Below are 15,670 nucleotides of genomic sequence, written 5' to 3' on the forward strand. Positions count from 1 at the left end.
GCTGGAGAAATTGCTCTGCTTTTAGGGTTCATGTCAATAGATTATGTGAACAGATACTCCAGGATAATCTTATATTAAGTCCATAACTTTAATTATATCTGCAAAGTCTCTTTTGCCACATAACAAAACATATTCAGGGGTTCTAGAGATTAGGGTGTGGACATCTTTGGGGGGCCATTCTGCCGCCCATCCTGCCTAAATCACTATGTTTTCTTCACATACTACACAGTTGCCCCTGATTGATGGGTCCTTAGAGACTAAGAAATCTAAATGGCTTGTTATCCTCTTAGAACTACCTTATCTTCTATGTCCTCGGCTCTCAGCTCTTGTTTCCTCTGTCAGTGCCTGTGCCCCTGACTGCTCTTGTTGTCACTTCTAATTGCTCTGCTTCTGATCTTCCCACCTTCTCTGCCAGCTCTGCTGCCTGCCATCTTCTCCTTTTCACTTTTCCTTCTTTCTTCTGCCTGCTTTTGTCATCACTTCTCTGTTCCTCAGAAGTTTGTTTTTTATAGCTAGTGCCAATCACTGTAAAGATTCTCTTCTGGCTAATGGACCAAATATGATTCTATTTTGACTTTTTTTTTTTTTTTACTTTTTAAAGTTAGAACTTATCTGTCCTTTCACATTTATAACTAACCAACTGACCTTTGATATTTAGTACTGATCTGAATATTTAATGTTGCTGACAGAGGTAAATGAAGCATCATTACACTTTTGCTCTAGTCAAGAATGGATTTTTCTTCTTGCTAGAGACATTATCTCCCCCTTTAGTTGTCAGATGTAATGTACAAATGGCAATTTGTATGTGTCTAAGGGTAAATTGTATAATGTGCTACTTGTGTTTTATAAAGGCTTTATGTATTATATTTAGCCAATGGAAACAGAAAGAATTTTTTTTAGCCAAGTCCACAAATTCAGAACCATTGTCTCTTCAAATACTATTTCTGCCCCAAAGTGATCATTTTTAACAGTAGGCTAGTATACCATTATATGAATCTGCCATTGCTTACTTAGTAAATCCTTCATTGATGGGCATTTAGGTTGTTAACATATCATTCCATGTATAAACAATGCTGTGATGAACATCTGTGCCAAATCCATTATTAGACATCCCTGGAAGTGCAATTACTGGGTTAAAGTGTATGTACATTTTGGATGCTTTCAATAGGTATTGCCAAATTGCTTTCTGGAAAATTTGTATATTCTCTTAAGTACATTATAACAGTGTGTCTTTCTGTTTTTTTTTCCAGTAAATTTTACACTTTAAGATGCCATGGATCATACTCAAATTATTGTAAATCCCAAACTATAGTTACATTCATGTTATTGTGTGTTTCTTAAAATACATTTTTATTGATTTCAGAGAGGAAGGGGGAGAGAGAGAGAGATAGAAATATCAGTGATGAGAGAGAGTCATTGATAGGCTGCCTCCTGCACGCCCCCTATTGGGGATTGATCCCACAACCCAGGCATGTGCCCTTGACTGGAATTGAATCCGGGACCCTTCAGTCCGCAGGCTGACGCTCTATCCACTGAGCCAAATCAGCTAGAGCCATGTTATTGTTTTAAAGGTTCTCATCCTCAAGAATAGATGACTAACATTTCCCCTTGAAATACAACTTTTACATTTTGTTATTTATTTCATGGAAAATTTACAGAGAAATTGCAAAGGAATAGAAGTTAGGTTTCAGTCATATTGGTTGCATATTTCGTTTTATAAAAAACTAGGGGCCCAGTGCACGAATTCATGCAACTTGAAAAGAACTGTGGGCTATGAGGCTGTGGTGGGCACAGGGGCAGGTCTCGGCCCATCCTTCGTGCCCCCGCCTGGCCCCTCCTGCTGCTGCCCCCCCAATCCCCTCTCTGCCAGCAGCCCTTCTTTCACTGCCACTGCTCCCACGTGCTGATGGCGCTAGCCCCACTTGCATCCACTGACAGTTCGGAGTGATTGGGGCTGGCACCAGCAGCAGGTGTGAGCAGGGCTGGTGCTGCTCCAGTCACCCCTCAGGAACAGGGGGAGGTGGAGAAGCCCTCAGGGGTGATCAGGGCCGGCAGCCACTGCTCACACCCGCTGATGGCGCCCAGCAATCGGGACCAGCACTGGGCTCTGGCAGTGGGTGTGAGCGGCAGCTCCGGCGGCGGCTGCTGCAGGTGTGAGTGGGGCCAGCACTGGCAGTGGGTGTGAGCAGTGGCTCCAGCACCGGCAGCGGGTGCGAGTGGGGCTGGCACCAGCAGCAGGTGCAAACGCTGGGTGGGACTGCGTAGCGTGGGAGCAAAGAATTTTCATTAACCACCAGAGGCTCGCCCTGATGACAGAGAACAGCACCCCGCCCTGGTCTGGCGCCCCCGCTCACCTGCTCCACCATCCCACTGCAGCCGACACCCGCCATGTTCCGCGCACGCCCCCTGGTGGTCAGCGCACGTCATAGTGACCAGCTGTTCGGTTGTTCCGCCATTCGGTCTATTTGCATATAAGGGTTTTATATATATAGGTTATTATGAAAAAGGAATTTTAGATATCCTTAACTTGAAGCTGAGAACATGTAATACCATGACTTTAATATTTATAAAGAAAGTTCAGAACAATCTAATGGTTATTAATTATGAGCTTGTAGTCTTTACATTTTAATTGTTGCTGCATACATGTGATTTGCATAGGAGTAGGAATTGGTATTGTTCTCTAATATTAAATGTGTTTGGTTTTTTTTCTGTAAAGGGGAAAAGCCTCCATCATACCCAGAATGATCATTTCCAGAATGATGGAATTGGTAAGTGGAAACATTAGCCCTATGAAAACTCACTTTTATGATATGATATTTACCACAAATTTCATCATTTGAAAGAGAAAGGTGGGAAGAGGGAAACACACACACACACACACACACACACACACACTTTGGAACTCATTTAACTCTTCTATTCATATGTCATTTCTTTCTTCTTTTTTAATCCTCACTCAAGGAAATATTTTTATTGAGAGAGAAATGTTTTTAGAGAGAGAAACATCAGTGTGAGAGAGAAATATTGATCAGTTGTCTCCTGTACACATCCCCACCAGTGATCAAACCCACAACCCAGATATGTGCCCTGACCTTTTAGTGTACGGGATGACACTCCAACCAACTGAGCCACCTGGCCAGGACTCATATGTCATTTCTTACAAGGTGATTTTGTTGGTATCAAAGTACATATCCAGAAACAGGAAAAACATTTAAGCCTTCTATGTAACCTAAGTTTTTGGAACATATTTATATTCTACAAATGTTGGGTCATACAAAATTCAAGATAAAGTTTGTATCAGTTATTTAAAATGTTGCAGAATTATGCTTTTAAAATAATAATTGTTTATCCTTCATTTGGTATGTGGCTTTATTACAATTGCAAGTCAAAACTTTATTCTGAAGATTTGTATATATTTTCCTAGTCTTAGAGAATGTTTACTGAGTGTAGGTGTGCGCATGGTTTTCTCTCTTGAAGGGCACATCTCCAGCCTCAGAAGACATTTAAAAATATGCTAGTTTATAAAAGAAATACTTTGCATATCTCAAGCTAATTTTAGGGAACATTTAAAAAAAATGGTTATGTTATGTTTTTTTAATATGCATTACTCTTCCACACTAATAATTCTTTGATTATAAGATATCTCGTGGCAAATTTGGGAAATATATTTTGCTGTTGGATGATTTAAGTTATTTTTGTCTAGGTGAATATGTACAGCTAGTGAATATACCCTTTCTCTTTTTTTTTTCCAGTTCAACCTAATCCTTCCGTTCTTATTGGCAATCCTATTAGAGCATATACTCCTCCACCCCCTCTTGGACCTCATCCAAATTTGGGAAAATCTCCAAGCCCTGTCCAGAGAATAGATCCTCACACTGGGACAAGTATTCTTTATGTACCTGCTGTCTATGGAGGGAATGTAGTTATGTCGGTGCCTTTACCTGTAAGTGGATGTTTGAGATACTTTCTATTGAATAAAATAAAATAGGCTTCACTAAAGTAGTGACTGTCCCATATAGTATCCTACCAACCTCTTTTTATAAAAACTTTTCAATGCCTGTAAGTTTCTTTTAACCCTTTGCACTTGCTTGCATTTTTCTCGATTCCTTTATTCTACTCGGGATTTAATTTTTTAAATACCCCAGATTTTACAAAGCGTGGCAGTAGAATAAAAAACTGGAGTTTCTTTTCATACAAACTTATTTATTTGGATTTTTTTATATTTCAAATTATTGATACATTCAAAGAGTAATTTTGAATTACTGCTACCGATGCTAACCGTGTCGAGTCACACTCGACATCCGAGTGCAAAAGGTTAAAGCAGTTTTTATCTTTAACCTTCTAATTTTGAAATGACCAAAGAAATGTGAATTTTTGCTTATTAGATTATCAGTGGGTATGAAGAAATCTGTAAATTGGATATTTTGATTGAGAAGCCTTTGTATTCTTTTAAAATTTTTTTACTGGGAAATTGAGCCAAAAGTTAACAGAGCTAGTAAATTGGTCTCTTGTTTTGTAAAGTGATATTTTTCTTTTATCTTTTGCATTTTATTCTTGTACTAGAGGCCTGGTGCACAAAATTCGTGCATGGGTGGGGTCCTTAGGCCTGGCTGGCGATCAGGGCTGGGCTGATCAGGGCCCGAAGGCCCTGGTGGGGTCGGGAGAGGAGGCGATGGTTGCATCCGCCGCCACCAACCCCCGGGGTGGGGTGGGGAGGGGGGAATCTCCAAGCCCCGGTCAGGGGAGGTTTGCTATGGGAGTGCATTGACTACCAGGGGGCAGCTCCTGCATTGAGCGTCTGCCCCCTGGTGGTCAGTGTGCATCATAGCGACTGGTCATTCTGGTTGTTCAATCTTTATGGTTGCTTAGGCTTTTATATATATATGTATAGATAATTCACTAACTCTTCCTAAGAAATATAGTTCTTTGGAGGAAGCAAAGAAGGTTAGATTAGTCTAACTCCCTTGAATCTAAATTTATCTGAGAAATTCTACACCTTATGAAATCTTATTGGTACTTAAAAACATTATTAAATCCTTCTTAGACTGTGATCTTTAGAGAGCTTCCATCTTGTGTAAAACCTCATTTTTATTTCCTTTAACATACTGAATATTTTGATAATTTTGTTAATTTGCTGATATACTAATATTTCCAAATTCAGGAATTTTAGCCTAGAAAACCTTCCTTTCATTTAAGGAAAGTGCTGTAATTTCAGGCAGAGGTGATCATTGCCAAGGATCTTTGGCACCCCTGCCCACACCCCCAGAATGGAAAAATGCCAAGCTGCAAACATTTCTCAGCCATATTGATCATGATAATTCACAATCACAGCAGCCAATGAGAAGAACTGTCAGTAAGAAATATGTAATTCATGCCCACTCCCCACAGATTTTAATTTTAGCTGAGTTATTTCTTCCCAGACAGCCTGGCAACATTATACATCATCTGCTTTAAATAGTAAGTCCCTTAGGATTTATATTTCATTTTACTAGGTCAAAGAGGCTTTTATTATATAAGATTTCTCAGAGTCTGCATTTAGCAGTTATAATAAAATAATAGGGAGGTAGCTCAGATGTCATTTGTATTTATCCCTTTTATGTTAATATACAGGGATTTTATATATATATATATATATATACACACACACCTAAAGAAATTTTCTGTTTCTGTATTTAAAGGAAGAGCTGAATTAATCAAAAGCCTTGATTAAATGAATGATCTTTTAAAATTTTGCCTATATCATAAATGAACATTAAATGATTGGATTATTCATATAAAGTTAGAATACCTATTTTTTGAGTTGAGATTCCTTAGACTAAATTGTTTCTTAATTTTTCCCCCGGTTCTCTTATTCAGTCTATTAAACACTGTAACTATGCACTTAGGACTTTAAAAGATAATTTTCAGGATAATCTGTGACATGTATACATTCATATTGAGGGGAAATGGTTCAAGATTATAAGATGATTTAATGCTTCAAAAAATAATTACCAATTTAAGTTTCCAGTTTCTTCCTAACCTGTATAGTGATAAATTTTCCCTTATACACTAAAGATTCAGGAAGCCATTTCAGGCTAGTTGAGATATAGCAGTAATTCTATCAATTGTTATCATTAGCATTGACTGTACTTATTCATTTTGATAAAATTAACATTTCTCTGTGTGAGTTTGCTTTTTTCTATAGAAGTTTGCCTTCCAAAATGTACATAATGAAATTATTTTGTTTTTTGTAATAACCTAGGTACCATGGACAGGATACCAGGGTAGGTTTGCAGTTGATCCTCGAATCATTACACACCAGGCAGCGATGGCCTACAATATGAACCTCTTACAGACACATGGACGGGGGTCTCCTCTACCTTATGGCCTTGGGCATCATCCCCCTGTCAGCATAGGGCAGCCACAGAACCCGCATCAGGAGAAGGATCAGCATGAGCAACATCGAAATGGTGGGTTGCTTTGCTGGTCTCATGTTCCTAAACTGATGATAGGCTAACCTGTATCAACATAGAAAGTTCCTTTAACAGTATGATTGTTAACTTCTTTATAGGTCATAGACCTCTTTGAGAAAAATCTGACATAAAAATGGTGGATTCTCTCTGGAAGATATACAGATATAAAATTTGCATGTAATGTACCAGCTATGATTGGCATTACCAATTTCCTGAAAAAATATTAAATTTTAATATTTAAAGTATTTCAAATGGTAGTCATTTAATATTGAGACAGAAAACCCTTATCTCTTAAACATTTTTGTTAGTCCAAGGTATTTTTGTTGTATATTAAACATTAACACTACTGTGGCAATAGTTGATTTAAACTAGTTGTTTCTTATGCAAGTCATAGTCTCTTGTCTCCTATAATTGTAAATAAAGGAAAGTTAGCCATCATATATATATATATATATGTTGGTGGGGTTTTTTTTAAATCCTCACCTGAGGACATTTATTTAATTGATTTAAGAGAGAGGAAGGGAGAGAGAGAGACATCAGTGGGAGAGAGAAACATCGATCAGTTGCCTCCCATATACCTTCTAGCTGGGGATTGAACCCGAAACCTGAGTATGTGCCCTGACCAGGAATCAAACCCTTTTCCTCGCACAGGACGATGCTCCAACTAACAGCCACACTGGCCAGGGCCTACTCTAGTTTTTAACATCAGGTTTATTGAGGTATAACTTATATACAGTAAAATTCACTCTTTTAAAATGTTTGATATGCTCCGACAAAATATACAGAGTTGTTAATCAAGACACAGGATAGTCACATGACCTCAAACAATTCCTTCATATCCCTTTGCAGTAAGTCTCCTCCAATCCCCAGCCCTGGGCAACCACTAATCTGACTTTTGTCTCTACTTTAGTATATCATAAATAGAGTCATAGGGGAAGTAGTTTTTTTGTGTTTGGCTTTGTTCACTTAGCTTAATACATTTGAGATTCATTCATATTACCTGTGTCAATTATTTGTTCATTTTTACTGTTGATTAATATTCCACTACATGGATGCATCACAGTATTTTTATCTGTTTGTCAATTGATGGACACCCTAGTTATTTCTAGTTTTTGGTTCCTAAGCACTATGAACATATGTGTGAACATGTATTTTCATTTCTCTTGGATAAACACCCGGGAGTGAAATGTCATAAGAAATTGCCATACTATTTTCCAATGTGACTGGACCATTTTTCATTTCTACTAGTAATGTATGAGATTTCTAGTTGCTCCACATTCTTATCAGCACTTGATATTGTCAATCTTTTTAACTTTACCCTGGCTAGTGGTTATCTGATAGTATCTGATTATGGTATTAATTTGCATGTTCCTGATAATTAATGATGTTTAATATCTTTTTATTGGGCTTATTTGACATCTGTATATCTTTAATGAAGCATGTACTCTTAATTTTTGCCCAAGTTTTTATTGGTTTGTCTTATTTCATTATGAGAATTCTTTAAAAATTCTGGATATAAATCTTTAATTAAACATATGTTTTGAAATATTTTCTCCCAGGATATGGCTTGCCTTTTCATTTTCATAACAGTCTAAAAATTTTTGCCTTATTCAAGATCACAAAGATCATCTTTTTTTTTCTATAATTTTCATAGTTTTAGCTCTTACATTAGGTTCATTTTGAGTTAATTTTTGTATATGGTGTGAGGTAAGAATTGAAGGGGTTTTATTTTGTTTTTGCATATACTAGTATATATATTCAGTGGTTTCAGCACCATTTGAAAATGCTGTCCTTCCATTAAACTAACTTGGTGCCTCTTTTGGAAATCAGTTGACTACATATGTGAAGTCTATTCTGTTCAATTGATGCATATGTTTGTGTTTATGCCAAATACGCTGTCTTGATTATTATAGCTTTATAAGCCTTGAAATCAGTAATATAAATCTTCCAATTTTGTTCTTTTTCCAAATTGTCTATTCCAGGTCCTTTGCTTTTCCATATACATTTTAAAATCAGCTCATGAGGTGCTACAGAAAAGCCTGCTAGGATTTTGATTGGGATTGTGTTGAATCTGTAGGTCAATATGGGGGAATTGACATCTAAACAATATTGAGTATTCTGATATATAAAGAGGACATGTCTCTCTCAAGATTTTTAATCTTTTTCATTTTTTAAAAAGGTTTTCAGTATATAACTCTTGCATATATATTTTTAAGGTGAGAGATTAGATATTTAGTGTTACAATTTTCCTCCTCAGTGTACAGAGTTATATTTTTATTTCATTTCGTTCTGTATACTTTATCATTTCTCTACAAATTAGACCCCTGGATTATTTAGGAAGGTGAGTTTTTTTAATCATTGGAGATTTTCTAATAATTTTTCTATTATTGACTTCTTTAATTTCATTGTGGTGAGAGAATATATTTTATATGAATCGAATCCTTTTGAATTTACTGAGATTTGTTTTATGATCCACTGTATGGTCTATCTTTGTAAATTTTCCCTGTGCACTTGAGAAGAAAGGAGTGCTCTATAAATGTTAATTAGTCAAATTGTTTGATAGTCATTGGAAATATAACATCCTCACTGGAGATTATTTATAAAAATTTTTAAATATTTTCTTAGGTAAAAGTGATACAAATAATCCTGGACCTGATTAAGACTTTGCTTAAGCCTGCTATATCCTTGCTGATTTTCTACATACTTTTAAACAAATAAATATTGAGAGAGGAATATTGAAATCTTCAAATATGCCCTAGCCAGTTTGGTTCAGTGTATAGAGCGTCAGCTTGTGGACTGAAGGGTCCCAGGTTCGATTCCGGTCAAGGGCGCACATACCTGGGTTGTGGGCTCGATCCCCAGTAGGGGGTGTGCAGGAGGCAGCCTGTCAATGATTCTCTCTCATCATTGTTGTTTCTATCTCTCTCTCCTTTTCCCTTCCTCTCTGAAATCAGTAAAAAATATATCTTTAAGTGCTCACTTTAGTAGCACATATACTATAATTGGAACAATACAGAGAAGATTAGCATGGCCCCTGTGCAAGGATGACACGCAAATTTGTGAAGCGTTCCATATTAAAAAATAATTTAAAAAATATATCTACACTAATAAAAGAGCAACATGCTAATTGACTGTACCTTTGTGACGCCCACCAGCCAATCAGGAGTGAACATGCAAATTAACCCAACAAAGATGGCGGGTTAATTTGCATACACAGGCGCTGAGTGGCCAGGGCAGGGCAGGACGCTTGCGTTGGCAATGACACAGGTGTTCCGCACCACCCCAGCCACTCTGGGCCTCTGGGCAGCATGGGAAGGCAGAAAGGCGGCTCTGGCCAGAGTGAAGGCGGTGCCAGCAGACAGGGGAAGGAAGGCCCATTCTTGCACGAATCTTCATGCATCGGGCCTCTAGTATATATATATTTAAAAAATAATAAAAGTAGAAATCTTCAAATATAATTGGTATTTGTCTATTTTTCTTTAAGTTTTGCTTGATGAATTTTGAAATTCTGTTGTTAGGTACATAGACATTTAAAATACTGTGCTCTTGATTAATTAACAAATTTATCATTATGGAATGATCTTCTTGATCCCTGGTAATATTCTTTGCTCTGAGATCTACTTTGCTTAATGTCAATAAAGTCACTTAGCTTTAACTATTGTTAGCATGGTACATTTATTGACCCTTTACTTTTAATCTATTAGTGTATTTATATTTAAAATGCATTTATTTTAGAAAGCATATAGTTAGCTCTTGATGTTTAAAAACATCCAATATGATAACCTCTTTCTTTTAATAGGATTGTGTAGACCATTTATACTTACGGTTATTATTAATATAGTTAGGCTTGATTTTTATCATCTTGCTCTATCGGTTTTTTAATTTGTCCAAACTGTTTTTTTGTTTCCTTTTTTCTTTTACTCTGCCTTCTTTTGGATTACTTGAATATTTTTTATGATTCCTTTTTATCTCCTTCATTGACTTATTAGCTATAACTTTATTATTTTAGTATTTTCTTTAGGTTTATAGTATACATCTTAAACTTACACAGTCTACTTTCCAATTTATATTTACCACTTCATGTACAGTAAAAGAACTTTTACAACATTTTATTTTTCTCTTTCCTAGACTTTATCCTATTGTTATAATGCGTTTTAGTTTTACATATGTTATAAGCTCTAAACGTTATTTTTCTTAAAATATCCGTGTATTTTTTTAAAAAGTTTTTAACAAGAAAAATAATATTTTATATTACCCATGTAGGTAGCATTTCTGGTAACCTTTATTTTTTTCTATATATTCATGTTTTCATCTGATACAATTTTCCTTCTGCCCCAAGTTCTTTTAACATTCCTTGTAGTGCAGGTCTGCTGGTGGTGAAGTTTTTCAGAGAAATCTGAAATCACCCTTATGTTTGTTTTCTGTATGAAATGTGTCTTTTTTTCCCTGCCTGCTTGTAAGAGTTTCTTTTATACTGGTTTTAGTAATTCGATTATAACACTTCTTGGTGTAGTTTTCTTCATGCTTCTTGTGTTTGGGATTTGTTGGGCTTCTTGAATGGTTTGCAGTTTTCATCAAATTTGGAAAGTTTTGACTCTTTATTTCTTTAGATTTTTTTTCTGTCTTACCTTCTCTCTTCTTCAGGAATTCCAACTACCCATATATTAGTCTGCTTAAAGTTTCCCTACACCTCACAGATGCTTTTTCATTTAAAAAAAATATCAATTTTCTTTTTGTATTTTATTTTGCATATTTTGCCTTCAGCTTCACTACTCTTTTCTTCTGCATTGTCTAATCTGCTTCTAATTTCATCCAGTGTGTGTTTCATCTCAGACATTGTAGTTCTTATTTCTTGAAGTTTAGTAATAATTCATTTTAAAGTTTCAGCCCTATGTTTTTGAACAAGAACCCAAATCAAGGATTCTTTCAGGAATTGAAAATTTCTATCAGTTAATTCTTATATAGTAAAAGCCTTTCAAATGGATGGAATGGCATTGTCTGTTATAATTTTGATATTTTCAACATTAATTTTACTTCTTTCACTTATATTTAGTTCAATATCTATTACCTTTAAATAGCATACATACATTTCAGAATATCTTTACTCAGTTTAGATTCCTTTACTAAATTAGATTGACATGTTATTTGGATTTTGCTTAATTGCATTTATAAAGGATCAAATTTTTGAACCTTTATAAATAAGCAAGAATGCCAGGTTTTTTTCTATGTCTAGTTTAAGAAAAATTAGGCTTTAAATACCTGGAGATTGGGTTGTTATCTTTGGAATTATTTGATGTTTTAAGATTATATCCTTTTATAAAGCTTTTGCCTTGTCAATGTGGTTTGCTATATTTATAAATTTTCTTTCTTGTAGAGAAACTGCCTCTGAAAATTTAAGACCAAAACTCAAGCAGTAATACAAATTGATAATAATGGGTGAAAAATGTTTAAAATATTTTCTTTTGTCTAATATTGGGTAGTCATTGGAAATATAACATCCTCACTGGAGATTATTTATAAAAATTTTTAAATATTTTCTTAGGTAAAAGTGATACAAATAATCCTGGACCTGAAATTAATAAGATTCGAACACCAGAGAAAAAGCTTACAGAATCAAAACAGGTATGCTGCTTACATTTAGTGACTGAATTGTTCTAATGGATTTAGTCTGATTGGTCATCTTGGAATCTTAATGTTTTAAAAAAAATTTACTTTTTTATGTGTATTTTTAATGTTATTGTTTTACGGTGATCTGGTGGGTCATGTTACCCTCTCTCCCTCCATCTTTTTTTTTTGGCTACATTATTAATTTATCAGTATACTTTTCTCAAATTGTGATATCGGTGATAGACTTGAACTAAAAGACTTTCCATGATAAAGTAGTCAGTGAAGACACAGCTAATAGATGTGTCATTAAAAATTGTCTCCCCCCCAAAAAAATTCTCAGAATAGGAGAAGCTGTATAGTGAAGAAGAAGGAAGAATTAACCTCCTCAGAGGAAGACTTAACTTTCTCAAGTCATTCACCTTGTTCTCTCCTCAGACCCACTGTATAAATCCTTAACTCTTTATCCATTTGTTCATCTACTTTCTCTGCTTCTGTGCTTGTGAGCTAGTTAGGGAAAACCAAAGTATTGACTGAATTAGTGCCATTGCACATTTATGTTTTCCAACCTCAGGGAACCCGAGGGCCTCTCCCACATTTCTTTTACATGTACCCAGCTCCTTTTGTCTGATTTTCTCAGCAGCTCTCCTCATGCCTGATTATCTTCCAACTTCTGTTATCCTTTTGATCAGGAGACGATCTTGCCTTAGACTTCGGTCATCAGGATTTCACCTTGCTATCTTAAAACCTTAAACTTAACACTTTTCTACATCCTTGAACATCTTTGCTTCCTTATCACCAGGCTTAGAGAAGAAGTTCTCATTAAAACTAATCTCTCTCCTGGTCACCTCACCAACCTTGTTTTCTCTTCCCATTTATCTTTAGATTCTTTCTAGCTACAGGTTCTTCCTCCTCAGTTCATAAGTAAATTGACTGATTGATAGACTGTTTTTGTAAAAGATACTTTCTTTATCTTCATCTTCTTATAGCTACTACCTAATTTCTCCTTCCTACCCCAGCTTTATTTTTATGTCTCTTAACTAGCACAGTCTAGTATCAAGCCTCAAAATTTCATCAAAACTGTTGGGTTCTAAGGGACCAAATGCTATGCACGTGCCTCAGTTGTAGACTTATGTGACTTATCTTTGATATTTGGCACTATTTTCTACTTCTTTCATTTTGACCATCTTGTTTTCTTTGACACACATTTTTACTTTTCACAGTTCTTTCTAACAGGACCTTCTGTCCCTTTTATAAGTTCCTGTCCACCTCCTTTCCATCTTTTCCTAATCCTTAAGTTGGGGGTTTTCAGGGTTCTGTCCCACACCTCTCCTTGCATACTATGGCTTCTTACTGTACACTAGTCCATTTCCATGATAATGACTTCCATATCTGGATCTCCAACCCCAGCCTTGCTTTGAGCAACTGCTCTCTATAGTCAGTTACTTATGTCCCATAAGTAGCTCTCACTCAGTTTCAACAGCTGGGAGGACTCAGTGGAGGACTCAGTGCCCCTGGAGGGGCTGCAGGGGAATGAGGCAGCCAGGGAAGTTCCCAATAGAGAAAGAGGGCTGTGGCAGTGATAGTGGAAGTCATGTGTATTTGGGAGAGGAGCAGGGAGAGAACAGGGCATGTTGGGACAGTGCAGCGGTAGTTAAAATCCAGCATAAGAGTCTTAGGTGCTGTCAGAGCAACTGAAGCCAGGATAGCTACTAGTCAGTGTCTTTCAGGTCCTTGTTTTTAAATTTCCGTTATGATCCTTCCCTGTTAGGAGACTAGGCAACCCAATAGACATGTTTTATTTTCTTTCCTACCCTGATGCTTTGTCCTGCGGTGTAAAGGGGGAAGGGTTCGTGGGGGGAGGGGTGAAAGGGGAGGCTAGTTATCCTTGAGTCAGGAACTTATTATTAAGAGGAAAGTGATAGTTTAATTCTGATAATTGTAGACCCAGACTCCTTCAGACCTTAGAGTTCTCTATTCTCCTAGCCCAGTGGTCGGCAAACTCATTAGTCAACAGAGCCAAATATCAACAGTACAATGATTGAAATTTCTTTTGAGAGCCAAATTTTTTAAACTTAAACTTCTTCTAACACCACTTCTTCAAAATAGACTTGGCCAGGCCTTGGTATTTTGTGGAAAAGCTACACTCAAGGGGCCAAAGAGCCGCATGTGGCTCGCGAGCCGCGGTTTGCCGACCACTGTCCTAGCCCTTTGTAGTATCATAAAGTAGCACGTCTTGATCTAAATTTCTCTGGCACTGGCCTAGCTTCCTGTCTATGTCAAAGTCAGAAGTGAAGGAGGCAATTAGAACAGCCCTTATCCACAAACAACCTTGACATCTAATCATGGTCTCCCTCGTGCAATCAAAGTGCATATCAACAGTCTTTGAAAAAGTACATCCCAGCTGAATGTAGCGTCAGCCATTAAAATAAAAAAAAATTATGGGGCAAAATGTTTGTTTATAAAGAACTTTAATCAGGCTCTGAGACATTTGAAAAGCAGGTTTTGCAGCAGCTTGGGCCCACTGGGACAGAATGGTCATCCTGCTCATTTCATTTTCTAGACTATTTGTGTACACCTAGTAATCTTAAGGAACTTATTGGCCCAATGTAATGGCAGTCCATTAGAGCTAGTGATTAGAGATGAGAGTGCACTTGGGATTGGACTGGCACATTGAAACCATCAGTTGCTATAGCTTGCTTGCTAGGTGTACCTCAGCTTCAGATCAGGAACAAGCTACTTGTTCTTGGGAGTGGCCAGTTCCATTTCTAACTTGAGAGCCTTTGGTAAGGCAAGTAATCTTCAGTGACTATTTCAACATTGAAACTTGTAAGGACATTGATGTACCAAAGCAGCTCATTGAGTGCTTTGTCAGAGATGGAAAACAAAAATTGCTTCTTTCCGCCTTGTATTTCATTTTTCACATTGTCACCACTTACAATCAGACTCATGTTTCAGGATGGCTGCATTCCCTAGTTTATAAGCCTTTGGAACTTGCCACAGTTTACAGGATTTAAAAAATGTTTATGCCCAGTATTGAATCATTCAAGGTCGTGTGCATCTTCATTTGTCAAGAAGGGGAAAACTAATACATAAACAAGTGAAGTTCCACCTCTATGTACACAAAACTTCTCATGCTCTTCAAATGTGCCTACTTTTTCTCCTCTCTCCACCTTTGTATAAGCTATTACCTTTACCGAGAATATCCTTCCCTCCCTGGAAAATTCCAGCTCTTTGTGCAAAATTCAGTACAATTGCCGTAGCCTGTGTGAAGCCACTTAATTTTCCCAGGCACTAGGATCTCATCATTTCCTCTTACAGCACTTCTCATTTTATATTTACATGTTGGTGTCCTCTACTGGACTCTAAGCCAGGACTTAGCAAACTTTTTCTGCAAAAGACCAGATAATAAATCTTCAGGCTTCGTGGGTCATGTTTTCTGTTGCAACCGTTCAACTCTGCCACTATAGTGAGAAAGCAGCCATAGGCAGCATGTAAGTGAATGAGCTGTGTTCCAGGAAAACTTACAAAAATCTTTTGGGCTAGAAATGGCTTGGGGGCCATAGCTGGCCAACCCCTGCTGTTCTAAGCTCTTGTGGGCACAGACTAACTCC

General features: G+C 36.8%; 1 protein-coding gene and 1 non-coding gene across 2 annotated transcripts in view; both read left to right on the forward strand.

Annotated features, from left to right (window-relative positions):
• Positions 1-15,670, forward strand: part of HELZ (helicase with zinc finger) — a 128,717-nt gene that overhangs the window by 86,084 nt on the left and 26,963 nt on the right. Inside the window, exons 25-28 of the mRNA XM_054708968.1 lie at positions 2,717-2,768; positions 3,753-3,943; positions 6,242-6,449; positions 11,995-12,074. Coding sequence (XP_054564943.1) covers positions 2,717-2,768; positions 3,753-3,943; positions 6,242-6,449; positions 11,995-12,074 — 531 coding nt within the window. The remainder of the gene's footprint in view (positions 1-2,716; positions 2,769-3,752; positions 3,944-6,241; positions 6,450-11,994; positions 12,075-15,670) is intronic.
• Positions 9,425-9,531, forward strand: LOC114234424 (U6 spliceosomal RNA). The gene has a single exon (XR_003620626.2). It is a non-coding gene; the product is annotated as a U6 spliceosomal RNA (small nuclear RNA).

This window comes from Eptesicus fuscus, chromosome 20 (genome assembly GCF_027574615.1).
Source record: "Eptesicus fuscus isolate TK198812 chromosome 20, DD_ASM_mEF_20220401, whole genome shotgun sequence".
NCBI classification, from domain to species: domain Eukaryota; kingdom Metazoa; phylum Chordata; class Mammalia; order Chiroptera; family Vespertilionidae; genus Eptesicus; species Eptesicus fuscus.